At 62.9% G+C, this 23,775-nt stretch overlaps 1 protein-coding gene across 2 annotated transcripts; it reads left to right on the top strand.

The window, feature by feature from the left end:
* Window positions 1-2,302: 2,302 nt before the first annotated feature.
* On the top strand, window positions 2,303-23,171 carry NR5A1 (nuclear receptor subfamily 5 group A member 1). Of its 2 annotated transcripts, none has more exons than XM_040531337.1 (7): window positions 2,303-2,516; window positions 4,787-4,902; window positions 5,171-5,312; window positions 8,554-9,191; window positions 16,371-16,490; window positions 16,973-17,120; window positions 20,967-23,171. In XM_040531337.1, exons 2-7 carry the CDS (start codon window positions 4,801-4,803, stop codon window positions 21,212-21,214), a joined length of 1,398 nt encoding a protein of 465 aa, XP_040387271.1. In that variant the 5' UTR covers window positions 2,303-2,516; window positions 4,787-4,800; the 3' UTR covers window positions 21,215-23,171. The 2 variants fall into 2 exon arrangements, with proteins under 2 accessions (XP_040387271.1, XP_040387270.1); XM_040531336.1 differs by having other exon boundaries at window positions 2,304-2,516; window positions 4,784-4,902.
* The last annotated feature ends 604 nt before the right edge of the window (window positions 23,172-23,775 follow it).

Below are 23,775 nucleotides of genomic sequence, written 5' to 3'. Positions count from 1 at the left end.
GATGAAGATAACATCCGAGAAGGAGATATGCTTTGCCGAGCATCAAGGCTGCGCACCAGCAAGGAGCCAAAGCACGGCTGCGTCCCGCGGCGGGTGGTGCGGCCCCGCGGGCTCGGCTGTGGCCGTGCTGGCCCTGTGGTGATGGCCGGGGCTTTGGTGACAACAGGTGGGGTTGGCGATGGCCATGGCAGGGCTTGGCCCCATCGGCAGCACAAAGCAGAGGCTGTGCCAGTCCCTCAGCCACGATGGGGATGGCGTCACTGCGTGGCCAGGGGTGGCGGTGCCTCCTCTGTGCCCGCAGCTGTTGGGGACGCCCCCACCAAAGCTGCTGCAGGGCCTTTGGGTCCAGGCACCCAGCGGCAGCTGGCCCCACTTCCCAGCACCTCCCTGGGGGCCTGTGTCGCTGGGAGCACAGGGCCCCTGTCCCCTCCTGAGTGCTGGCACCAGCTCGTCCCTCTGCCACTGAGCCCTTGCCCCACTCTGCACCTCTGCCTGTCCCCAGGCACCCCCGGGGCTGTGCACAGCCTTTGGCACGGGCTCTGCATGCCCGGCTGCTGCTGCCTGAATGGGCACTTGCTGCGGGGGTACACAGGGTGCCCCCAGGCACTGCCTGTCCTGTGTCCTAGAGCAAGCCCAGCACCGGGACGGGAAGGAGAGCAGTAGCCTGGGCAAGTGGTGGGTGACACTGCTGCGAAGCGCCCTGGTGTTGGAGCTGGCGCCCTCATTGCAGGCAAAGCTGGGCATCCCCAGTGCCAGAGCCCCACGTGCCCACCTCGCCAGGAGCTGGCTCACTGCCTGGTCCCCTGTGGCTGCCCCAACCCGCGCCTCCCCAGCCTGCCCTTCCGTGCGGCCCCACCGCGCTGCCCAGAGAACTAGCACTGACCGTGCGCCCGCCGCAGGAGCTGGCCATGGCCTTGGCGAGGGCCTGTGCAAAGGAAGGTGCCCAAGGCCAGCAGGGACGTATTTACCCCTGAAAACACCTAGCTTCAAAAATAGCAAGTGGCCGGCATGAGGCCGGGGCTTCCCGGGGGAACAATGCCCGGCGGGAGGAAGTGGTGCGGCCGCCCCGCGCTGCTCCGTCCCCGCCTCGCGCGGAGCTGAGCCGCGAGCCGCTGTGTGCCGGCCCAGCAGGGACCTTGAACCTGCCAAAGATTTATTTTCCCTGACATTGGCATTGCATCGGAACATCTGGCATTCGGCTGATAATTGCTTGGGATCGGGGCGGAAGCTGCCTCTCCAGGCCTGGCTCTTCTACAGAGCTGTGTTTTCGTTACTTTTCTCCTCTCTTCAGCTGCACAGCAAGGAAAAAACAACCGGGGCTGCACAGCTCGTGGCTCCCGCTCCTTCCCCACGGCCCCGTGCCGCGGGCAACCCACTCCCTCCTGCGGTGAGGCCGTGAGCTGGGGCCTGTCCCTGTGGGGTGACGCCCATCCCGTGGCCCTGAGCCTGGGTCCTGCTGCCCCGGTACCCGCTGGGGCCGCAGCACAAAGTCCTCGGGGCTGTGGTGCTGGGATGAGCCACCAGCAGGGCTCTGTGCACAGGCACGTGGGGAGACGCAGGGGTGATGGATAACGGGGCCTCGGGGTAGAAGAAAGAGCAAATTCCTGCCCTGGCAGGAGGGAGGCGTCATGAGCGGCCTCTCAGCTGGGGCCTCGCCTCGCTGCCCTCACAGGGAGATGGAAACCAGAGCCCTGGGGCCGCCACAGTGCCCGCAGGTCAGGACTGTGTCCGGCGCTGTGCAGGAGGTGGGAAATCCACGTGGCGGGGAATTTGCTGCCCCAACGCCTTGTCCCTGAGCACACTTCCCATGCACCCCAAGTGGGCAGCTGGGCTCCGTGCCTGTCCCGGCCACTGTGGGTGCTGGCCTGGGTGGCCCAGGTTCCTTTGAGGGCTGGGGAGGCCTCGGCCGCTGGTCCCCGGTGCTGGGTTTGTGCGTCCCGCGGATCCTGCTCCTCCCGAGGCGTCCTGCCCCACAGCCTGACCTGGCGTGGCCGCCCCATGGCCCCCTCCCTCCCGCCGCGGCCATAAATCAGTGTGGCCCTGGCGTGGGCGCAGGCGCTGGTGTGCTCGCCCCTGCCCACCCGTGCCCCCTGCCTCCCGCCGGAGTTCCTCTCTCCTGGTGCTTTATCTGCTGCAGAGGTCCCACTTATCTCCCCTGTCACTTTCTAATGCTAGTTTATGGGCAGCATTTTGTAGCTTAATTATGATGTTTTTCTGCATGGTCACGTGGCCACAGAAACCAATAAGGCAACTAAGTTGGTCCACCTCGGCTGAGCCTGGCCCCCACGGGGAGGAGATTGGCTGGTGTCCTGCACCGGGCGCTGTGCGCGCAGCCAGAGCCCCGACACCTCCCCAGCGGACGCGGGCCCTATAAATCCCCCAGCCCACTCCGGAGGGGGCAGCGGTACCCGGCACCCGTGGAGGCTCCTTGGGCTGGGGCTGCTCGCCGGAGGTGCGAGCGAAGTTCTCCTGCAACCCCCCACCCCGTGTGCAGCGGGGCGCAGCGCCGTGTCGCGGTGAGTATTTGCCAGTGGGGACACCCGCAGCCACCCTGACCTGCCTGTTCCCTGCCCGTGCCCTGGTTCGTGGGGGGGGGGGGGTCTCTCTGGCATGGTGGAGGCTGGGGACACTTGGCGAGGAAGCAGGAGCCGTGCGTGGGCCTTCGCTTCCCGTCCCATCCCCATGAGCGGACGTGGGGATGGAGGCACCAGCATCAGCTGGGCGTGGGGACACCCAGGGACACCCAGGATTGTCTGGCCCTGCTTTGGGCCCCAAGGGCAGCAGAGCGAGGTCCCGCCATGGCCTCAGCCCTTTGGCCTTGCTGCTGCCCAGAAATGCCAGATCCAGCCGTGGGGCAAGGGGGTGGCGAGCGAAGGCCACTGAGGGGCTCTGGGAGTGCAAGGGGTGGTGAGCTGGGGGTTCCTGGCCACCCCAGCTCTGTCGCAGTCCCCTCAAACACAGGCAGCCCCCGCACCCCGGAGCAAGTGTGGGGGCAGCCGGGCCCCCCGGCCCCTCCTGGGCTCCTCTCCCCAGCGGCAGCCAAAGCTCTGCGGCTCCCGGCAGCTCCCCTGGAGCTCACAGTGAGCGTGGGGGCTGCGGCCAGGGGGCTCTGCGAGCGGTAGACGCGCTCCTTCCCGGCCAAACCAGCCCGCGCCAGGGGCTGCCTGCTGCTATTCTTAGTCTGGGCTCGATTCCTGGTGGCTCTGGAGCGATCCTCTGCCGAGCCCGCTTCCTGTTTGCCGCACATCCCTGCCAGCACCGCTTCCTCCCTGGGGCACCCGTGGGCCGCGACGGGTGTGCGGGACGAGCCGTATGGGGCGAGCTGTGGGGGATGAGCTGCATGGAATGGGATGTGTGGGGTGGGATGTGCGGGGTGAGCCGAGCCTCGAGGCCTGCGCCCTCCCTGCGGCTCCCTTGGGCGTCAAAACGCCTCAAATTGTGGCTCTGTCCCCCGTGGGCCCTTCATGGCGCCGAGCTGGGCAGCCAGGAAGCGTCTCTCAATGAGAACGGGCTGGCTCCAAGGGGATGGGTTGAGCTCCCCTGCCTGGCTCAGCGAGGGAGCCTCGAGCTAACCGTGGCCAAGCACCCGGACTGGGGCATGTGCCTGGCCGGCCTGGGAGCAGGAGGCTCCTCCTGCCTGGGGTGATGCAGTGCCAGGCCAGGCACAGCTTTGCTGCACCCAGACTCACCCCTTGCTGTGTTTTTGGGCTCGGTTTGACCCTGGTTGCTGGCCAGGAGGAGCCCCCAGCCGGGCTGAACCCATGTGTGCCTGCGCGAGGCCCACGGCTGGGAGCGGGACAGGCCACATGTGAGCCGCGTATGAGTGCTGAGCTCCGTTTGAGCAGCAGCAGCTCCTTCATCCCCACCGAGAGCTGGAGGCAGCGCCCGTGCTGCCTGCTCTGCCCTGCGTGGGCAGGGGCAGGGGGCGGCTCACCAAGCCCTGTGCAGCCGCTTCTCCGGTCGCCCCTCAGCTGGACGGGGCAGGGAGGCTGGAGGCGGCCGCGCTCGCCTGCGAGCAGGAAACTTCCCCAGACAGAACGAAACCCAGCTGACGGCGGGGACGTGCTCTGCGCCGATCTCTCGGGGAGTGTTTCAGTGCCTAAAAGTGAAGCAGGGAATTGAACAGCGGCAGTGAGCGGTGACTGTCCGGCTGGCGCCACGTCCATGCCGTTACCATCGCCGGTGGCCCCAGGGGAGGTGCCGGAGGTGCCGCACGCCCCAGCGCTCCTCACGCAGCTTTCTTGGGGCTCCACCGGCAGCCGTGGGGGTAACGGGCCCGCTCTGGCAGGCCTTGGGGGACTGGGGGCTCGGGGGGCTCCTGCTTGCCGTGGGTGCTGCGGGGCACCGCGCCCCGGGCCCAGGCGACGCGGGCGGCTCTTGGCCCCTTGGTGCGGCCCCAGCCCGGGGGCTCGGCTCCCATCTCCTCCTGCCCCGGGGCCGCCGCCGTCGGGGCCGCCGCACCCGGGGGGCCGTGGCCGGGCCGTGCCGGGCCGTGCCCGCGTCCCCGCGCCCCCGGGCTGCCAGGTCCCTCCTCCCCAGCCCGTCCCCAGCCGCCAGCCGCCCGCTCTCCCAGAGGAGGTTCCCCAGCCCCCGGGGGGCTGGCCGCTCGCCCGCACCAGCATGGAGCTGCTCTTCCAGGCGCTATAAAGGGCTCCGGCGCCGGCACCTGCCGCTCGCTCTCCGCCGCGCCGCGCTCCCGCTCCCGCTCCCGGCGCAGGGCTCGGGGCCGCCCGGTGCCCGTCCCCCCGGCCCCGTCCCGCTGAGCCGCCGCCGTGTCCCGCAGCAGGGCCGCCGGCGGGGATGGACTATTCCTATGATGAGGACCTGGACGAGCTGTGTCCGGTCTGCGGGGACAAGGTCTCGGGGTACCACTACGGGCTGCTCACCTGCGAGAGCTGCAAGGTAGGAGCGGGCAGCGGGCAGGGGGCTGCGGGGGGGGGAGGCACGGCCGGGGCCGGGGCTGCAGGGGGGGGCACGGCCGGGGCCGGGGCTGCGGGGCCCCCGCGGGCCGCCCCTCGCCCGCTTTCGTTAGCGGCAGCTCGCCGGGAGGCGGCACGGGAGCGCGGCCGCGACGGGAGCCCCGGCGGCGGGCGGGGGGCTCGGGGCAGGGCGGGGGGCTCCGGGGGCTTGGGGCCGGTGCCCGCCGCATCGCCGCCGCTGCCCGCCGCAGGGCTTCTTCAAGAGGACGGTGCAGAACAACAAGCACTACACCTGCACCGAGAGCCAGAACTGCAAGATCGACAAGACCCAGCGGAAGCGCTGCCCCTACTGCCGCTTCCAGAAGTGCCTCACCGTGGGGATGCGCCTGGAAGGTAGGCGCAAACGGGACGGGTCGGCTCGGGACGGGACGGGACGGGTCGGGACGGGACGGATCGGGACGGCCCGGGGGGCTCCGGGCTCGGTGCTCGCCCTGCGCGCTCCCCCCGCGGCGGTCGCGCTGTCCCCGGCCGCCGCCGCGCCCCCCGGGCCGGTAATCGCCGGGGCTGCTCCGGTTCCGTTTTTCCTCCCCAAGTTAAACAAAAATTCGTTTTTTTCGCCTTGCCTTCTGCTTTTCGTTCCTTTGTTTTTGTTTTGTTTCTCCGGGGGTTTTGGCTGCTGGGGCTTCAACTTTCCAGGATTTTTTCTTTGCTGGCAGAACGGTTGGGAAATAGCAGAGAAATTATTGTTTTCCTTAATCACATAATTCCAGAAGCTGAGACTTAAGGAAAACGTTAAATATTATGAGACTCACAATAAAACTACGTGAGACCCACCACAAATTATATTTTTGCTCTTGGTGACATTTAGTATAACAGATTTCTCAGCTGCCTGACTCTCGGGGAGTGCAATTACATCCCCCACTGTTGTCACCTCGCTCGTGTCAGAGAAGCTGATCCTGACTGAGATGTTCGAGTCGGGCCCTAACATCCCCGCATCTGTTGTTGTGGTCTCTGCAACGCTTAGCACAGGCCAGCAAAATACATCCAGGACACAGTTCGCTGGCAAGCGATTGCAAAGCAAAAGTAAACGCAAACGCGGAAAGGAAAACTCCTGCCGTTGTCAGCTCCCCCCCAACCCCTTCTGCCCTGAAACCCTTCACATTTTATGGCAGATGGATGGGGACAGCCTTGCTGGCTGGGCTGACACTTCTCACCTGGCCGGGCTGGCCAGGCAGGGCTGCATCCGCACGGGAGTTCAAGGCGAAGTGCGGGTTAATCACAAAGTACTGCGCGTACTTGCAGGGAGCGAGCCGCTCGCTTCTCAGGGAGCGGGGTTAGAGCGCTGCTGGGGCGGAGGCGCAGGGCTGAGACACAACATCGGGCTGCAGAATCAGCGCCTGCAAACTCCCGGCGTGGTCCAGCTTCCAGCCCTGTCTCCAAACTGATCCCAGTTCCCTGCTTCTCCCTGGACTGGAGTTACTGGTACCTCGAGCCTGCCGTGCGCGGGCCAGCAGCTGGCCCAGCACTGCACCCGTCAGGCAGGGGCTTGGGAGTGGGGCAGGTGCCGGCTGTAAGGGACAGGCAGAGGCAGCATTTGGGGGGGCAGATGCACTTTTGGTTTCCCATTTTTGGCTGTTTTTGTCTTGCTCACCATGGAGCTAATTTGGCCCTGTGTTTTGCCTGGCTAGGAGGGCAGCGGCCGGGCTATCAACAGCCGGCTCGTTCCAAACAGCCTCTTTTTGTTTATTTTCTTGCTGTTAGCTGCAGCAGCTCGCTGGGGAGGGAGGCACCCAGAGGCAAATAGCATTCCTGTGGGACTCTCGTGTTAAAAACTGGAGCCTACATTGCCTTCGTTATTGCATTTTTTGGTCAGGGAAGCCAGGCTACACGGAGAATGTTTCAGCAACACAGGACAAAAGCAAGCCCCGAATGATTAATTTTGGAGACAAGCACGGTGGTGACACTGGCCCCCTCCTGAAGCCGCAGTGCAGCTTGCGGCCGGGGGAGCCGCGGGGCAGGGGGCGCAGGGCTGCCGTGGGGATGGTGACATGGCCAAAGGCCCAGGGCAGGGGGCTGGGGACTGGGGGCTTCCCTTTGCCCACCTCTCCCCCTGCTCCAGTCTCTCGGCCGTGAGATGGCCACGGTGTGAATCCGGTGGTATTTAGAAATGGATGCAGTCCTGAAATGGAAAAGTGGAGCAGGAGGGGGTTGAAAGCCCCCTTCTCTCTTTGTGTTCTTGGTCCGAGATGGAAGGAGGTGACCAGTGTTTGCCTGGGTAAGGTTTTGGGCAGGGAGGATGCAGGCGGGCTTGGGATGTGCTCCCTGGGCTCCCTTTCTCAAAGGGTGGGGGAAATGCTGGTGGGGAAATAAACCCCAAAATATTATTTGGAGTGGGTAGGAGATGAGGGCTCTCGGTGTGCCCTAGGGTGTGGGGCTGGTGGTGGAAGCCAGGTGCCAGCTGGGGCTGTGATGGGGTGTCCCCGCGGGGAGCCCCGTAGGGGTGCTGGCAGCAGACCCTGAAGGCAGGCATGGCCCAAGGCAGCTGCATGCGGGGCAGGCTCCCACGAGCCGGGGAGCTGAGGCATCCCGGGTCGCGGAGGATGCCTGTGGCCGCGTGGCTCGAGATGCTGTTTCCATGAATAAAGAATGAGGGAGGAAGCACAGGGCGGCTCCCCTGGGAGCACATTCCTGCTCTCCCTGCGAACGCTGCTGCTCCCGGCCAGCACTCCCGCCCTTCCAGCCTGCCTGCGGAGAGTCTGGGAGCTCTCCGGGGTCTGGCCACGCTTCCAGCATCCGCGGGGCACATGGGTGAAAGAGAGGCAGAGGTAACAGCGGCGACACAAAAGCAAGAACCGCCTGCTCTCAGTGAGGCTGCGAGCCAGCTGAGGGGCTTTTCCCTTTCATGCTCAGCCGCGGGCTGTGCTCGCTGGCTCGCTCGCCTCTGGTGCCTGCCGAGGCGTCCAGCTCGTGGCCTCCTGAGCTGGGGCTGTGCGGGTGGGCTGGCGGCCGTGGGGCCAGGATGAGCTTGTGCTGCAGAGAAGCACCTGTGTCCTCGCACAGTGACACATTCTTGGGTTTCCTCGGGGTTCAGCAGGAATGTCTGCTTTGCTGCAGGCCATCAGGACGACTCCGAGAGCGGGGCGCTTGGGCTGAGCCCCAGGCAGCCTGAGGGCACCTCACAGCTGTGCGCAGGGCTCTGAGAGCCCTGGAAATGGGGAGAGGGTTGCAGGAAGAGTGCAGCTTGGGTGCACGCAAGCCAGAGTTTGTGTCGCCCCAGGCTCAGCAGAAACAAGGAAATCCTGGGGCTGGTCCAGGGTTGAGGGCTGTAAAAATGAAAGCAGGCGTCAAGGCCCCCCGCCTTGTCTGCCCAGGCTTCTGGGGCTCTGCTCTAAGCCCACACAGGGCACAACCTCCCCTAGCCCCGTGCATTTCGTAGTTCAAGCCAAGTATCTCTTCCTTCCTTGCAATTCCCAGAGGTTTTGAGGCACAGCAGACCCCAGCCCCACAGCACAACCCTGCCAGCAGCTCTCTGGGCAGCTGTCCCAGCGCCCCCCGGTCCCATTTGTCTGCCCCCCCTCGCGCTGCTCTCCCTCAGCGCGGGTTCACTGCAGCCTCTGCCGCCTCTGCCCCACAGCCGTGCGTGCAGACCGGATGCGCGGAGGCAGAAACAAGTTTGGGCCCATGTACAAGCGGGACCGTGCCTTAAAGCAGCAGAAGAAAGCCCTGATCCGTGCCAACGGCTTCAAGCTGGAGACCGTGCCCCAGATCGTGTCTCCCGTGCAGAACGACTACAGCCTGTCCTCCACCATCCACAGCATCCACGCCATGTCCAAGACCCTGCCGCCCAACCCCGCCGCCCTGACGCCCGTCGACTATGAGCGCGGCCCCTACGGGACGCCCTCCCTGGGAATGACTGTGCCCAGCCACGCGCCGCTCGCCGGCTACCACTACCCTTCCTTCCCCAGCCGCACCATCAAGTCCGAGTACCCCGACCACTACACAAACACGCACGAGTCCATGCCCTACATGTACCCAGAGACCTACCCCAGCAGCTCCCCCCCCGACATCCCTGAGGTCATCCTGAAGCTGCTGCAGCTGGAGCCCGACGAGGCCCAGGTGAAGGCGCGGATCCTGGCCTGCCTGCAGCAAGAGCAAGGCAAAGGCCGGCACGAGAAGCTCAGCACCTTTGGCCTCATGTGCAAGATGGCCGACCAGACCCTCTTCTCCATCGTGGAGTGGGCACGGAGCTGCATCTTCTTCAAGGAGCTGGAGGTAGGGGGCCTGGGCACTGGGAGGGGTGTGGCATGGGGATGTGGGCAGTGAGGGGAGCGGGGCTAAAGTGCCAGCAGGATGGGGTGCTGCAGCAGGCAGGATTGGGCCTGACGTGCTGGCAGGAGTGCAATAGCCGTGACCACAAGCCTGCCGGCACCGCGGGGCTCGCCGTGTCCAGTGCGTCACGGCGGGGGCAGGTGTGGAGGCAATCGCCGGCAGAGTGAGTGCGGTGTCAGGCTCTAGGTATAATTGAAAAATGTAACGTTGAGGAATTATAGTTGAGACAATTCTCTCCTCTGCCTTTAGGAGGAAAATCGATGCTGTCAGGTGGGTGCCCGCCAGCAGCAGGGAGCCAGGGCTGGGCTGGGCTGAAGGCAGCTCCTCTGCATCGGCCTCAGCTGCCGGCAGCCCGTGCGCTGGGGAGCATGGTGCTGACCCCACCTGCCTGCCCCTCGCGTCTCCCAAGCCCCCCAAACACTTACTGGGGCCAGGAGAGGGATGAGCAGGGCTGGGGCAGCCTCTGCCAGCCTCACCACAGTCTCAGATATTTTATGTTTGTGTTCTGGGCTGAACCAAGATCCCAAATTGCTGCAAAAATTGGAGAATATTTTGCAATGTTGGCACAATGCTGAGAGCTGAGTCTTGCGACTGCTGGGAGAGGCAGGTGCCTTCCCATGCATGCAGTGTGAGGCTGCACTACCCAGGTCTGGCCAAAATCAGCGCCCATCCCAGTGCCACGGGGACCATGCCCAGGACAGGGCCATGCTCCTTGCCATGCCCACCCCATGGATACTGCAGGGCAGAGCCTCGCTGCTCAAAATAGCCCCTGGCTATCCAAAACACTGTCAGGAAGTCGCATTGTGGGGCTGGGTCAGGCTTATTTCAATCATATCAGTGTCCAGCCTGGATTTTGGGAACAGGGTGGCTGTTGTTTTGCAGGAGATATTGTAAACAGTGTAAATTCAGCCATCAGCTGCATTGCCGTGTAGCCTTGTAACTCTATTGTCTGCCTGATCGCACCACGAAAATAGGCTGCTTCCGTGTGAATGCACCTCTGAGGGCGCTCCTCCTCCTGCAGGGCTTGGGATGGTGCAACGAGGTCTCACCTGGCCGGGGCCACCGGTGCCCTGAACACATCCTGGTGGTGCCCAGGGATGGAGCTGAGCAGAGCACCCCGGGGCACATCCCCCTGAGCTGCCCCGTCCCTGGGGTGGGAGTGGGCTGGGGGTGCAGCCCTGCTGCCCAGCGGGTGGACGCCGCAGCCAGCGCCGTCCTGCACAGCACCGGGTGTCCCCTGGCACGAGGCAGTGGTTTATGGAGAGTGTGGGACGGGGCAGCAGCTCCACAGCACCTGGAACCTCTCCCTCCCCTGCCCGGAGCATAAAAGCGTGCGGTAAATGAACTCCTGCTAGTGCAGAGTTTATGGCTTTGCCCTAAAGCCCACTAGCACAGTGTAAAACCGCAGCCTCGGGGATCGATGGCCGTAACGCAGGCAGTCCCTGCGGCACGGCCGGAGCTCCCTGGAGCAGGGACACCGCAGCCCCCGGGGCCCTGGGAACGGCCGCGTGCAGGCGGCCGCTGCTGTCCCCAGCCAGGGGAGGGCTCCTGGGGGGCCCGGGCTGGGAGGGCGACGCACCGGCATCGCTCCAGGACGATGCTGAGCACGGAGCGGGTACAGGTCACCTTTCTGTGTCCCCCATGTACAGTGTCCCCCGCTCCCCAAGCACTCCCAGCTGCCAGGGGTGCTGGGGCCACGGGCTCATGCTGCGGGGCCGTTTTGCAGACAGACAGCTTCTGCCCAGGCCTGGAGGGGGCAAACCCTCGGGGGTGCCAGGGCAAGGCTTTGCTCCCTGCCTGGGGGAGCAGGAGCAGGTCCCCCCAGAGCCAGCAGGTCCCGTTCCCATTCTCATTCCCACACCAAAATCCCAGCAAGGGACCCTGGCACACCGGGCAAACCGGACCCTTTGCTGTCTCCTCCCAGCTGGATGCCGGGGCCAGAGCTGGGGACATGGTGAGAGCCCCCCCGGCTCCGCCGCTGCGCCCTGGGAAGGACACGGGGGGAGAAGGGCTAACGGCCCCTTGACATCAGCTCGCGCGCCACGTCCGCCCGCAGGCGCGGGGCAGCCAGATTGAAAACAGATTTAACTTCCCAGATATATCGTTTCATTTAAGGGCCAGTAATTCTGTCAGTCTGCCACTGACAAACGAGGGTCCCCATGCCAATCCGCCGCGAGACTGATGTCGCCGCGTTCATCTTGTGTCACCAGGCGGAGAATTACGGACTGCGCTGGCCTTCGGAGGCAAGACTAATAATGCCGCGCGGCAGAGGGGGATTTGGGGGCCCGCTTGTTTATCGAGGGCCGGCCGCGGAGCCGTGGTGCGAGGCCGCGCGGGCGGAGGTGGAAGAGGTCAGCGCTGACGCCCATAAATACGAACTTTAACTGAGTCTAGATGAGATGTGTCAGGACTGAGGGAAGATTTGCAGCAGCTCTTCAGGAAGAAAAATATGGGCCGGGGGTGAAATATATTTTGTTGGGTCGTGAGTCTCAGGCAACTTTGTCCTTTCAGATGTAATTTTTTATATATATATGGAGAGAGAGAGAGAGAGAGAGATGTGCATGCACACGCACACTTGCACACTCACATTGTGTCTGCTCGAGGTTCCTTTTATATACAAATATCTTGCACAGTCTGGTCTAGATAGGTGATATTGCTACACGTATCTATAAATATCATGCACACAGGGGTGCGATGACCTTTAGATTGGGATGAGCAGCCAGGAATGTTAAACAAATTGCCGTGGTTTCAGCCTGAGGCCGGTCAGAGCCCCAGCGGCTGGGCACGCGGGCTTGCTGCGATGGGCTCACTGAGATGGGTGCGCACGGCCAGGGGACAGGGGACACCGATACCCCACAGCCCTTCCTCACTGCTCCCCACCCGTGGGTGAACACCAGCCTGGGGGGAAACACCACTCTGAGGGGCTTCTGCGGCAGCGGGCACAGCGCTGTCCTTGGGGCTGATTTCCCTCGCTCCTTGTGAGCGATCTCGCAGCCACCACTGGGCCATTTGCAGTCGGCTGCTCCTCTGCCTTCAGCACGCATGGGTCATCTTGACCCCCATCTCCTGGCCAACAGCCAGCGCGTTTTTGGCAGATTTAAAATCTCCTTCTGGTCGTGGATGCTGCAGCAATGTTTAGCATCCTCTGCACTGGGGTAAATGTGACTGCTTCCCTTGGCTGCTGCTGGTGTGGCCCCTCGCTCCCGCAGCACGCTGATGCCCACACCGCCTTGCCGAGGGCTGCTGCTGGCACGGGCAAAGGGCAGCAGCCCAGGGCCGCAGCGTGTGCTCTGCCTGCAGGGAGGTGTCACCCCAGCCCTGCTGCACTGGGCTTGGTTTTTTTTTTTTTTTTTTTTTGCTTTAAGCTGCCCATGGCAGTGGTATCTGGGCAGGGGGAAGGGGGCCTGCATCTGACCATTAACACCTTACACTTGTGTGGGGTTTTGATTGCCGGCACCCGGCGGACGGTTAATCCACTTTCGCACTTCCCAGCAGCCGAGGTGACAGGTCCTGCTCGCACCCAGTAATTGCCCGGGCTGCGGCTCGGGGTGCTGGTGCTCACTGTGTGCCCGCGTTGGGACAGAGCCGCTGGGGCCAGCCCTGCACCAGGTTTTGGGCAAAGTCCCCAAGGGCAGCGCTGGGGTGCGGTTGGGTCGGGAGGCGTCCGAGCACTCCTCAGGCCTGCAGCGTGCTGCAGCCGGTGCTGGATGGGTGTGCTGGAGCCGCTGAGCACCTTGGAGCAAGGCGAGGCTGGCGGTGCTCGCTGGGGTCACAGCGCTGCAGGGATGCCCGAGTGCAGGCAGTGGTACCTGGGGGACGCCCCGTGTCAGTGCATGCAGCAGCATGGGGATTTAGCTGCTAGGTTAATGCCTGCCCCCTCCCTGGACCTTTACAGCCCAGCCCCATTTATTGTAGGGAAATGGATTTTTCTGTCGGTTGCGGACCTGCCTTCCTCAGAAAGGCCTTTTCTGCGGCTGTGGCAGCAGGTGAGTGCTTGCCCCGCATGGGGAGCGTTTCACTGCCGCGTTTTGTGAATGGGTTACATGCTTTCTTTAAAAAAAAAAAAAAAAAAGCCTCTTAAAGACAGCTTACATCAGGTCCTTGATAAAGCACTCCGTTGAAAAGCCTTGACATTAAAAGAGGAAGATCCTTTGCTTAACTTTTAAAGGCGAGTATGAGTGCGTGCCGCCTCGCCGGGAGGACTGATGGACGCCGAAGGGCTGTCCATTAGGAGCCCCCTCCTCCGCACAGCGCAGGCTGCAGTGGGGGCACCGGGGAGGCTGCCCCCATGGTGGGAGCGAGGTGCAAGGATGCCCCTGAGCGCCCCATGCAGCGCTGGGGCCCGTGGAGCCACCGCTGGGCTGTGCTGGCTCCATGCAGCTCCCCCAGCCCAGCCTCGATCCCACCACGGCCCCATAGAGCTCCCGGGAAGGCCACACACAGCACGCTGGGGCAGGCCAGTGGGCATTTCAGGGTGAAGTGTGCCGTGGGTGGGGTGGAGGCGACACGCTGAAACTGCCTGCAGAGCTTGGGAGAAGCCAGCTAGTATTGTTACAGGAAGAAATGGGGGTTTCGAGGTTGTTTAAATGTTTCCTTTTGGAAAAGATGAGTTTCTTTAAAGCATTTTTTAGAGCAAAACCCTCAGCCTGTCCCTTCTGGAGCTTGTCCCGGTCAGGAATGAGGCACAGGAAGGAGGTTACAAAACAACACTACGAGACGAGCGGGGGGCTCGGCGCTGGCCTGGTGCTGCTGGCTGGGAGCGTGCGGCCATGCGGGGAGCCCGGCTCCCTGCGCCACTCACCAGCCGCCGGCCTTCGGGCCGGAGGTCATTCAGAATGCAGAAAATCTCCATTTTGTTTTGACGCAGAACGAGCTTTTCCCCAGTTCTTTGTTCAGCAGCTGAGCTGAAACCCCGCGTTTCGTGGGGCTCTGGTCTAGGGGGCTCGGGCAGTGCTGGGCTGGGTGCACATGGCCGGGGCAGCCCTGCTGCCTGCTGCTGCGGGCGTTTTGCACCGCCAGGCACCTCCCTCCCCAGTGCCACAGGGGTTCAACCACCACCACACCTCCGAAATACGTCCAGACAGCCTGTGGGGGGTGCCGGGCTCAGGAACCATAAAGCTCTTTCTCATCCGACTTCCATTCCTTTTGCAATCTACCGACCCCGGTTTATTGCAGCCTCTTCAGCCAAACGATGGTATTATCCAGCTCCATGATACTGCATCTGTCTTCCTTCTATTAAAAGCAGCGAGCACAATGGCCCTGCAGAGCTCTTCTGGTGGCGCTGAATTTGCTGGGAGGGAAGTATTGATGATAAACCCCGGCGCTCGGCCTGCCGGTGGGGACGGCGGCTTTGTGGCTGCCTCCTCCCTGCTGCCGGGGCCGGGACAGCAGTGTGGTCACATCCTGCAGCACCCATGGGCACAGGGACGGGGCAAACACAGCTGTTCGTTTAGGCTGGCTCATCCCAGCTATCGCTGGTGCTGTCTCCAGCCCCTGGCTTTCCGAGGAGACCCTGGAGGCCTGGGCAGCTTGTCCCCCTGGGCTGAGCCTCTTAACAGGGGCATTTCCAGAAATTTCTTTGCAAACCTGGCCGTGCACGCTTGTAGCTGTCCCTGCGTGTCCACACCACCACACGTGCAGAGATGCATGTGGCTGTGTGTGGGGGTACGTAGAGGTGCAGGCAGGGCGTGGGTGCTGGGAGCCACCAGGGTTAAAGCGCTGCCCTGCGCCTCCCCCAGACCTGCCCGGGGTGGGAGGACGGGCGCTGTGCTTCTGCAGCTTTAAAGTATCCCAGGGACGGGCAGGAGACACAGGGCCTTTGTGCAACAGCAGCATCGCACTCCCCCGTCGCGGTGCCAGGCGAGGGGATGCGGCCAGTAGTCATTTTGTTAAAGACTTGTGCGCGGCTTCGGCAGGATTCCTGCCGCGTGGAGGCAAGGCGGCGCTGATAAGAGGCAGCCAGCACCGGCGAGGCACAGCGGGCACCCCGAGCTGGCTGTGCACCCACCCCACTCGCCTCCTCTGCTCCGGCCCCGCTCCCCCTCCGCGGGGGGCTCCCTGCAGCTGGGCAAGCCTCCGACAGTGGAGCCTCCCCGGGATGCCTGCGGGGCGGTGGGTCTGCACTGCCCTGCGTGGGACGTGGGACGCTGCGGGGTGCAGCTGCTGCTGGAGGCGCCCACCCTGGGGTCCCTCTGCAGGCGGGGATGGAGCTGCCCCAGGTGGCACTGGCAGTGCAGTGAGCAGGGCACAGGCGTCCAGCCCAGTGACATGCAGGGGAGGAGGAAATGGGAACCAGGAGCCAGACCTGTGCTGAGGGGAGGTGTTGGCAATTAACGTTTCATTAATCAGATGAAGCATTCCCTTGCTAGGAGGGTGTTTGTAGGCAGGCTGCAATTTCTACATAGAGATGTGTGGGTGAGAGTTTAGGAAAGGCCTTACAGGTAGGCTGCAGTCTGTGAGGGAACACAGAAATCCCAGAGACTTAAAAAATGTGGTTTTTGGTAGACAGTGATGGTGGGGGCAAAGTCCCGGTCCCCAGGAGCAGTGGGGCTCCCTGTGGAGGTGGCAATGCCCCTGTGGCCGCGAGCCTTCACCAGCCCTGGCTGCTGCCAGCAGGCAAACCTGGCCCCGGAGAGAACCTGGGGTGGGAATGGCCCCGTGGGTCTGTTCACCTGTGGGCCTTTGGGGAAGGCGGAGGTTTGGCAGGCCTCCAACATGTCACGGTGATGCCGTACCCATGCCAAGGCACTGCTCATCCTGTTGGCAGGTGGCCTCACCCGTGCTCTGCTTGATGTAATGGCACTACTGGCCAGACTCACCGCTGAGCTTCTGGCTGCTAGAGCAGTGAAAACAGAGGAGTTTTTGACACTGCTGCCTGTGTTACCATCCCTTGTGCCTCTGCTGTGCTGAGCACAACGCTCCGGGCCCCATGAGCAGCTCGTGCTGCCAGGCTGCAGCATGGTGCTGGACCTCACAAGGCAGCACTGGGGTGGTGGGGAGGGACCGGGGCTGCCCTCGTCCCCTCTTCAGGCTGGGAGCGAGCTGGCACTGTTGCAGCCCAGGCTCCTGTGCTGCATCCACGTGCGCGGGGGCATCAGCGGCGCGGCTCTGCCTGTGTTGCAGGTGGGCGACCAGATGAAGCTGCTGCAGAACTGCTGGAGCGAGCTGCTGGTGTTCGACCACGTCTACCGGCAGCTGCAGCACGGCAAGGAGCACAGCGTGCTGCTGGTCACCGGCCAGGAGGTGAGCGTGGGACTGCCCCTGGGGCTGCGGGGCCAGGGAGATTTTTGTCTCACTTTTGGCTGCGCTCCTCCTGGCGCGGGGTGGCCGGTTTGTTTGTGCTGCGGGCTGTTTATGCAGAAGATGATGTTTTTGCTGCACTCTGCAGATAGACCTGAGCCTTCTGCCCGGCCCCAGGGCATGGCCCCATCCCGCTGCCCTGTGGGCACCTGGGGTTGGCTCCTGGGTCTGCAGCAAAATGTTTCCTACAGGGGAAAATCCACAGCTGGGTGTTTATTCACAGAGCGGGTATGAGAACCCTGGCAGGGGAGGCAGCACGAGCACTCAGCAATGTGCAGCTCCACAGGGGGCCCCCATTTCTGAACAGCACTGGGGAAGTGGGGAACACTGCCTAATTTTGGCTGGAGCCATGGGCTGGCGCGAGCTGGTGGGCGCGGCGGGGAGGGTGCGGGGCGCCGCAGCTGATGCTCGCGCCCTCCCCGCAGGTGGACCTGTCGACGGTGGCGGCACAGGCGGGCTCCATCCTGCACTCCCTGGTGCTGCGGGCGCAGGAGCTGGTCCTGCACCTGCACTCCCTCCAGGTGGACCGGCAGGAGTTCGTCTGCCTCAAGTTCCTGATCCTCTTCAGCCTCGGTGAGCAGGGCGCGGGCAGGGATCCTCCATGGGGGCCAGGGGCAGCGCTGTGGCCGTTGGAGCACCGTGAGGCCGCACCAGGCGTCGCGGGAGGCGGTGGGAGCGGCTGGGCTGGCTGCTGGAGGAATGGGCACAAAGGGGCTTTTGGCAAGACACCGGGAACAAGGGCTGAAGCCTCTCAGCTGCCCTGCCTTGTGCAAGAGGCCTCTGCAGTTCCTCAGGCTGTTTCTGCTCTGCCGTGGCTGCGGAGGACGTTGCAGCCCCAGGTGCCCGCAGGCAGAGCCTGTTTTGGTCACCCACTCGCTGCACCAGGCGGGGAAACAACCGGCTGATACAGCCCTGCAAAACAGGCGTGTTGACAGAGGCGGCCGCGGGGACGGCCCTATCTCCCCCGGGATTTGCGTCAGAGGGCCCCGGCCAGGGGCTGCACGTTTCTCCTGATTAGGCGCTGCCTCGGAGCCTGCGGTCGGCCGACGCGGCAGGTTCACACGGTCCCTCCTCACCCAGACAAAATACGCGGGAGCCGCGGGCGCTGCCCTGAGAACCCATCCCCATCCCTGGGCTGCAGAGCAGCTCTGCCCCAACCCCGGCCCCGCTGCCGCCCCCGGGAGCATCCCCCATCCGCCTCAGCCATTGCAGGGGTGCGGTGCCTTTTGCATTTTCCCACAAGCTTCGCCCCAAGGAGGGCAGCTCGTGGGGTCCAGCCGGAGCCACCTCCGTCCTAGCCGCCTTCGTTACCGGTGCTGACACCGTCCGCTCGGCCCCGTCCCGGCAGGAGCTCTCACCCCCCGGTGTGAGGACGGTGGCAGGGCCAGCGAGGGGCTCATCTGGCTGCCGTGCTCCCGGCTCGCACCTCTGCTGCTGCAGCCCCTTGGCTTCACACCCCGCTGCTGCCACCGCTAATTGCGCCTGCCCGCGTGGGGCAGGGAGCGGCGCTGCCCCAGGGACGGCTGGCGGCTGGCTGGGCCCCCGCAGTGCAGGCTCTGGGGCCAAGCTGGGGCCGTGAGCCCAGCCTGGGGCATCTCCGTCCCCATCCCCAACCAAATCTCCTAAATCATCCCCAACTCTATCCCTGGCTCCAGCCCTGTCCCTCTGCAGCCACACGGTCCCCCTGGGGAGCGGTGCTGGTGCCAGCAGCTCTGTGCCCCGCTGTCAAATGCAGCAGCCCACAAGCTGTGCTCCTGCACCGTACGGGCACCCAGGTATTCCTGTGCCTCTTTGTTGCTGGAGGGGCCGCATTACTGCTCCAGCCTGCTCCTGGGGCAGCCTTGCTGCTGCATTCGTGGGGTAGGGGAAGCACCTGGCGTGGTGTGGTCAGTGGGAATCAGCTCCCCAGTGGTTGGCCTGGGGGTCGCTGTGGACATTTCCCTGCCAGCAGCGGGTCCCTCGCCGTGGGATCCCGGCACCCCGGGCAGGGTGGGTGTCTCAGGGCCTGGAGCCACATGGCTGTTCCCTCCTGCAGCTGCGGCATCTCCTCCCAGGGCTTTCTTTTTCTTTAGAGCTGTTTTGAAATCCAGAGAAATTAGATATGGGATTTGCTGTTCAAACAGTGATAAAGTGTGGCACAAACAGTGCCTGGGCTGGGAAATGAAGAAGCTGGTGGGGCCCGCACCCCAGCCGCTGCCCCGCAGGATCTGCAGTGGTCAGGCTGGTCCCTGCTGCGCTGCCCTGTCCCCCATTCTTGTCCCTGTCCCCCATGCCTGTCCCTGTCCCCCCTTCCCATCCCTGTCCCCACCGCATGTCACAGCGAGTAGCGGCAGCGTCCTCCCGGGCACGTGGTGAGCGCCTGTGCCCGTGGAAGTTGTGCTGAGCATGGCGTGGGATTCCTTGTCCTTGGAGCACCGGCTTCCAGGGAAGGCATGGAATAAAATAGCTGTGTTTTCCCAGACATCATGTTGCCCCAAATCCAACTTTTTCTCTCCATATTGCAGAGCTCACTTGGAGTAATTTGCCCTTCGCAGGCTCAGCTGTAGAGAATGGGATTGTGTATTATGTGCAGGATGTAATTGCCTTTAACAAGAGAATTTCCACATTTACCACTCTGGCATAGCACAATCAAAGCCAAGCCCTGCTCACAAGAGCTGCCATTTGAGTTCTAAATAGATTTCTCTCCTGAGCAGGTAAAGAGATTTAATTAAAATTAGGGCTTCTCAAAATAGCAATATTTATGAGGACGGCACAGGTTAGCTTTGTTCTACAGAAGGGCTTAATAGAGCCTTAATGGATTGACCTATCATTCGATTTCATGACTTACATTCATGAAGCAGCTACTCCTGGGGAGGGGAGGAAGAGAGGCTTTTATAGCCCACATTCCCTTAAGCGTTTGCAATTTATCAGCAGCTTCTCCCAAACAAAAGGAGCTGTGAATAGGAAGAACACTTGAGGGCATAGAAATAATCCCAGGCATATCTGTATGTGTGATGGGAGGCTTTGTCACAGGACAGTCTTTGCAACTGCTGCAGTGTCGCTAAATGAAGTGAGTCAATGTTATTTGGACAACATTCTTTATTCCTTGCAGGAATGAAAAGATTATTCAAATATTCAATTAAACAGTGAATAGGGTCTTTCAGAGAACCAGGTGAGTTCATCGAGTAGAACTAGCTATTGTTGAGCCAACTCAGGGGATAGATTTGACATTTATCAATATAACTTCTTTTTTTTTAATGACTTGCACAATAACCTTATGCAGATAAAGAGATTTCATAACAACAACCCTGGGTAGAAGGGAGACGGCCACAATAGGAGCAAATGTGCCGCAGGAGTGAAAAGGGAAGGGTGATCTGATAAAGTGTGCCTTGGCACAACCCGTGGCACTTGTGCCTGCACCACGCAGCGCCTGCCCGGCCGCGCAGCCCGGCCCCGGCAGGGCTGGAGGCTGCGTCCCCCGGGACCCCCGGCAGTGCCTCCGCTCCCCGCCGTGCCTGTGCCAGGGCTTGGCCCCCTCACCACCAGCACCCCGCTTTGCCCTCCTGAACACTGCCGAGCCCGTTGGCCATGGCCACAGCCCATTTGGCCCAAAAGCCAAGTTCACCTCCCTTCTTTTTGGGGGGCGAAAGCCTGAACTAGACCCCAGACCTGCCACCGCCTTGGTTGAAGCCCATGCCCAGATCCAGGAGCTCCGTGCAGCTGGGCTGTGCCTGAGCTGCAAACCCAGACCTGAGCCTGGGAGCCAGGAGCTGGTGGCACCATTGCCCACGCAGCCGTGGCGGCACAGTAAAGCTGCTAAATCCGCTCGCCCCAAGTGCTCTCAGCGCCGATGTCTGTGACAAGGTCTCCCAGAGGCGGGTGCTGCGATACAATCCGTGTTTGGCTGTAGCCAGCCGATGGGGAGCAGCACGGCGCCTAAAGCCATTAGACCTGCTGATGCAGCACCGCGGTACACAGCTTGACACCCAGTGCCTTGGCCACGGAGCAGCAGCAGTGAACCGAGTGCCCACGCTGTGGCTGGAGGGGGAGGGCAGGCCTGTGGTGGTCACCCCAGGTGCCCAAAGCAGAAAGCCCCCAGCCCACAAGCTGGGCTTGTCCCTGGTGCTGCCCCCGGCCGCGGCTTCGGTCGTGGTGTGGAGGTGGAGGAGCCACTCAGGTGGGGCAACAGCTTCAGGGCCACCCAAAGGTGGGGTCCTTGCGGATCGGGCACGGCTCTGCAGCAGCAGGGGCACCCGCGAGGTGGGCAGGGATGGGGCCTGATGGCAGCACAGCAGGACCCCTTGTGCCATGTGCTGGCACTGGGTGCGGTGACCGCAGCAGCCTTGGTCCCACAGGGGCGGGTCCCTCCCAGTGCACCCAATACAGAGCGGGGTAGGTGCCTGTGTTTGTCACTGTGTCAGCACCCCCGGTCTCTTGCAGATGTGAAGTACCTGGAGAACCACACGTTGGCTAAGGACGCTCAGGAGAAGGCCAACGCGGCGCTGCTGGAGTACACCGTCTGCCACTACCCCCACTCCACGGACAAGTTTCGCCAGCTGCTGCTGCGGCTGGCAGAGGTCCGGGCGCTGAGCATGCAGGCAGAGGAGTACCTGTACCACAAGCACCTGAGCGGGGAGGTGCCCTGCAACAACCTCCTCATCGAGATGCTGCACGCCAAGCGGACTTGAGTGCGGCCCCGCGCACGGACTCGGCAGAGCCCTGGCGCTGACGGCAGCACCACGGGGCAGGAGGTGCACCCGGGGTGGCCGCTGCCGCCTCTCTGCCCCGTGCTTCTCAGTGATGCTATTTAACCCGTACTATTGGAAAGGTCCCAGATGATTTATTTTAATACACAGTAAGGACTGTTAATGGCTGTGGGGCCATGGGCTCGGCTGCTGGACTGCCCCATCGGCAGCGTGGCCCCGCAGCTCCTCTGCACACCTGGTGCCCAGCACGCCGCCTGCCCGACCCGGCTCTGTGGTGTGAGGAAGGGTAAAGCCCAGCTTTTCTCCTATTTATGCTCCTCTCCTGCTGTCCTTATGCACCATCTCTTTGCCACTGCCCTCCCTGCCCCCAGCCCTGCCCTGTCTCAGGACCCCTCATGCACAGGGCAGGGGAAAAAGCGAGGTGAACCCCCAGCAGGTGGTGGTTTCGCAGGGGTCGTGGTGTGCCCAGGCACTGGCACGGTGGCAGAGGATTTCTGCAGGAGCAAACAGAGCCCTGGAGCTTCCACAGTGTCGCTGCCTGGTGGGTGCCGAGCAGCACAGGAGGGGCCGGGCACTGCTGAGCCCTCAGCTGGGTTTTTCTCCGTGCCTGCTGATGCGGGGGCAGCAGCCATTGCTTTGCAGCCCTCAGCAGCTGCAGCGCACCCTGTGCCCAAGGTCAGCTCGTGTCTGGGGTGGCAAAGCTTCATGCAGATGCTCCAAGAGAGTCAGTGCTGGGGGCAGGGGCCCGTCCCTGGGATCTGGAGCCCATGGCCCTGCTGCTGCGACCCCCCCGGCAGCAGGGCAGGAGTGGACACAGGGAGGAAGGGCTGAAAGCTCTGGCCCGGGCGCATTGCGGGGGCCTGTGGGTCGCTGTGACTGGGCAGCTCCTCCACTGGTGCCTGGGCAGCCAAGGGACAGGATGAGGCCAGGGGTGGGCTCTGTGCCCTCCCTGCCCGCAGGTGATGCTGGTGGAGGTGGCACAGCGGCTGGGCAGGAGGGACGTGCAGGTCAGGCCCCGTGCTGCGGCACTGGGCAGCCGCAGCAGCAGCAGCACATGGCAGCACGTGCCCAGGGCCTGGGGTGCAACTGGAGGCCCCGGCAGCACCCCCTGTGCCCACCTCCAAAGCACCAGAGTGAGGAGTGATAAGAACAGCCCAGTGGTTCACGGGGGCTGAGCTGGGCCTCCAGGGCCCCATCCTGCCACCCCCGGTGGAGCCCTCCCTGCCTAGCCCCACCAGCACGGCCTTGTCCCTGGGTGGCAACAAGCATGGTGCCACACGCAGAGAGAGGCTGGGCCGGGGGCTCACAGGCACGACGGGGCAGCGCCGGGGGCTCCAGCTGCTTCGTCTCCAGCTCAGCCTCCACCCGCCCCACGCCTCCTCCTCGGCCGGGTGCCCAGCGCACGGCCCCCCCCCCCCGCAGCAGCAAGGCCCCGCCAGCTCCACTGCGGCTCCCTCAGTGCCGCTGGCTGGGGTTCAGGTGTCTCCTCCGTTGCGGGTGGGTGTCCTTGCTTGGAGGGGACTCTTGTACGCCACGGCTCTGCACAGAGCTGGTGCCTTGAGGAGCTCTCACGCTGCAGGCGAGCGCTGCTGCAGACTGCTGTACCCAGAGCCGCTCATCCACGGAAGCTTGTTAGATGCAGAAGAGCATGTTTGTTTCTGCTTTTCAACGTTTGTGCATTCTCCTCCTGAAGTCTGTGGTTCAGTTTCACCTTCTTCTTTTTGTGAACTTAAAGAACTGGAGAAAATGGTTTCGGAGGTAAAAGATGTTTTATTTTCAGAAAATTAAAAGTGTCCTTAAGTGTCTTTCTCTTTCTCACATCCTTTCCTCTCTCTCATCCTTCTCCTTCTTCACTCCCCACCTTTCCTTCCCAGGCAGGAGGTCATTAACTTCCTTGTCAGGAGCAAACCACTGTAATAAATTTTGCAGTTCATTTAAAAAGGCAGACTTTGTCTTTTTTGACTGTATTTCTAATGGTCCTTTCTGGTGCCACCCCCTCCTGGTACCAGGGCAGGGCTCAGCCCCTGGTATCTCCATCCCACAGCTTCCCCGGGGCACTGCTGCCTTCGGCGGGGACGGGGACATGGGTCCCTGCAGGAGGGAACTGCTGCTGTGGTTCAGCTGGAAGGCACGGGTGTCTCAGGACCTGGTGCAAAGCACTGCTGAGAATTGCCATAGCGACTCTGAGTGTGTTTTGCAAGTGAGCCCAGGGATGACAGCATTTAGGGGCAAGGGGCACACACAGGATTCTCTTGTAGCTCTTGGCCTCACTGTGGCCGAGAGCCGCCGGTGTGCCACATACCGAGGGAGGGAGCAGAATCCCAGCAAAGGCAGAGCTGTGCCGCCAGCTTGGTGGCCTGCATGGCACTGCCCCATGTGCTGGCTCCCTGGGTCCAGCAGCTCAGATGCTGCTCTGCCAGGAGCCAGGCACCAGAAGTGATGGCTCTGCACTCAGACCTCGCTCTTTTGGCCAGTATAAAGCTGCTCTGAGGGCTGCAGTTTCCAACAGCAATTCAATCCATGCCAACCAGCACATGCTGTGC

This window comes from Cygnus olor, chromosome 19 (genome assembly GCF_009769625.2).
Source record: "Cygnus olor isolate bCygOlo1 chromosome 19, bCygOlo1.pri.v2, whole genome shotgun sequence".
In the NCBI taxonomy this organism is placed as follows: Eukaryota; Metazoa; Chordata; class Aves; order Anseriformes; family Anatidae; genus Cygnus; species Cygnus olor.
Note: the sequence above shows the minus strand (reverse complement) of the source record. Positions and strands in the feature narration are given on the sequence as shown.

What these genes read in the sequence shown, in the direction of transcription:
- NR5A1 (XM_040531337.1), top strand. Translation starts at nt 4,801, where the DNA reads ATGGACTATTCCTATGATGAGGACCTGGACGAGCTGTGTCCGGTCTGC. An exon ending in CGTGGGGATGCGCCTGGAAG is followed by an intron (nt 5,313 to 8,553) that starts GTAGGCGCAAAC and finishes TCTGCCCCACAG; the next exon opens with CCGTGCGTGCAGACCGGATG. An exon ending in CCTGATCCTCTTCAGCCTCG is followed by an intron (nt 17,121 to 20,966) that starts GTGAGCAGGGCG and finishes GGTCTCTTGCAG; the next exon opens with ATGTGAAGTACCTGGAGAAC.